The sequence below is a fragment of the Cebus imitator genome, unplaced genomic scaffold (genome assembly GCF_001604975.1).
Source record: "Cebus imitator isolate Cc_AM_T3 unplaced genomic scaffold, Cebus_imitator-1.0 Scaffold18, whole genome shotgun sequence".
Lineage (NCBI taxonomy): Eukaryota > Metazoa > Chordata > Mammalia > Primates > Cebidae > Cebus > Cebus imitator.
The window spans coordinates 7,254,083-7,255,251 of NW_016107333.1; the positions used below are offsets into that span (position 1 = coordinate 7,254,083).

At 49.1% G+C, this 1,169-nt stretch overlaps 1 protein-coding gene across 1 annotated transcript in view; it reads right to left on the minus strand.

Moving 5' to 3' along the window:
* The window catches only part of DYNLRB1 (dynein light chain roadblock-type 1), a 22,754-nt gene continuing 21,585 nt past the window's right edge, over nt 1–1,169 (minus strand). Inside the window, exon 4 of the mRNA XM_017513940.2 lies at nt 1–420. Within this exon, the coding sequence (XP_017369429.1) occupies nt 377–420 (44 nt within the window). The 3' untranslated portion in view covers nt 1–376. The remainder of the gene's footprint in view (nt 421–1,169) is intronic.

A 1,169-nucleotide genomic window follows, 5' to 3' on the forward strand; every position in this document is an offset into this window, starting at 1 on the left:
TTTTCAACCTGGTGTTTAAAGACACAACAGCAGGGTAAGCATTTTGGTTATTTTTACTTAAAGAAAAACAGCCTTCTCCAAGGGCAACAAAGTGAACTGAAGGTCAGAAGGAAGCTGGGTGCAGGCTTCTCGCGAGTTCTTGCTCCAAAACCTGGAAGTGAGGTGAGAGGGCCCTCTGGGAACTCTGGGGAAGGCCGGCACAGCACAGGGGTTCCTTTGGTTGGGGAGGAAGAGCCGCCAGCCCACACATGGTCATTGGATTGGTCTGAGTGGGCTCCAAGGTGACTGTCACATGCTAGTCTGCTAACATGATCGACATTTAACATTCTTGGGGGACATTAAATTAAGGAATGACACAGGGAGTCAGGAGAGTGGCCTATTCGGTTGGATTCTGAATCACAATCAGGAAATAGTCTTTATCTGCAAAAGAGAAAAGTAAAAAAAAGAGAAAAAAAAAAAATCAGTAAATGTAAAATGAGAGAACAGACAGGAAAGCAAATAAGCCATTAAATCACTAACCATAAAATGAGGAAGGGGAGAAAGCAATAAAAAGCATCAACACTCAATATCTCCAAGTGCTGGGAAAACACAAGATAAACTTGCAAGTTTCCTGCGGGGGCTCCTGCAAGAGGGGCCTTCCTATGCCGGGCAGCGGGCACTCTGCAGTGCATCCTCTCTTCTAAGCCTCCCCACGACAGTGGCAGCAGGTGGGCAGGATTCTCACCTGTTTTCCAGGTGGGGGGAACTCTGGTTCAAAGAGCTCCATGAATTGCCTAAGGCCATGGTTCTCAAAGTAGGGGCATCCCAACCACCTGGAGGGCTCCACGCCCAGAACTGTCATTTGGTGGGCTGGGGCACAGCCCAAGAGTTTGCATCTCTAACAAGTTCCCAGGTGATGTTGATGCTGTAGGCTGTGGAAGGACCACTGGCTTAAGGTTACCCAGCTAGGTAGTGTCAAAGATGGAATTCCAACCATAGCCTCACTGGACTTGGGTAATGTCATTTTCTTTCTTTTCTCTTTTTCTCCCCCCAAGACAGGATCTTGCTCTGTTGAACACCAGGCTGAGTGCAGTGGTGTGATCATGGCTCACTGCAGCCCCAACCTCCTGGGCTCAGGTGATCCTCCTGCTTCAGCCTCCTGAGTAGCTGGGACTACAGGCACGCGCCAC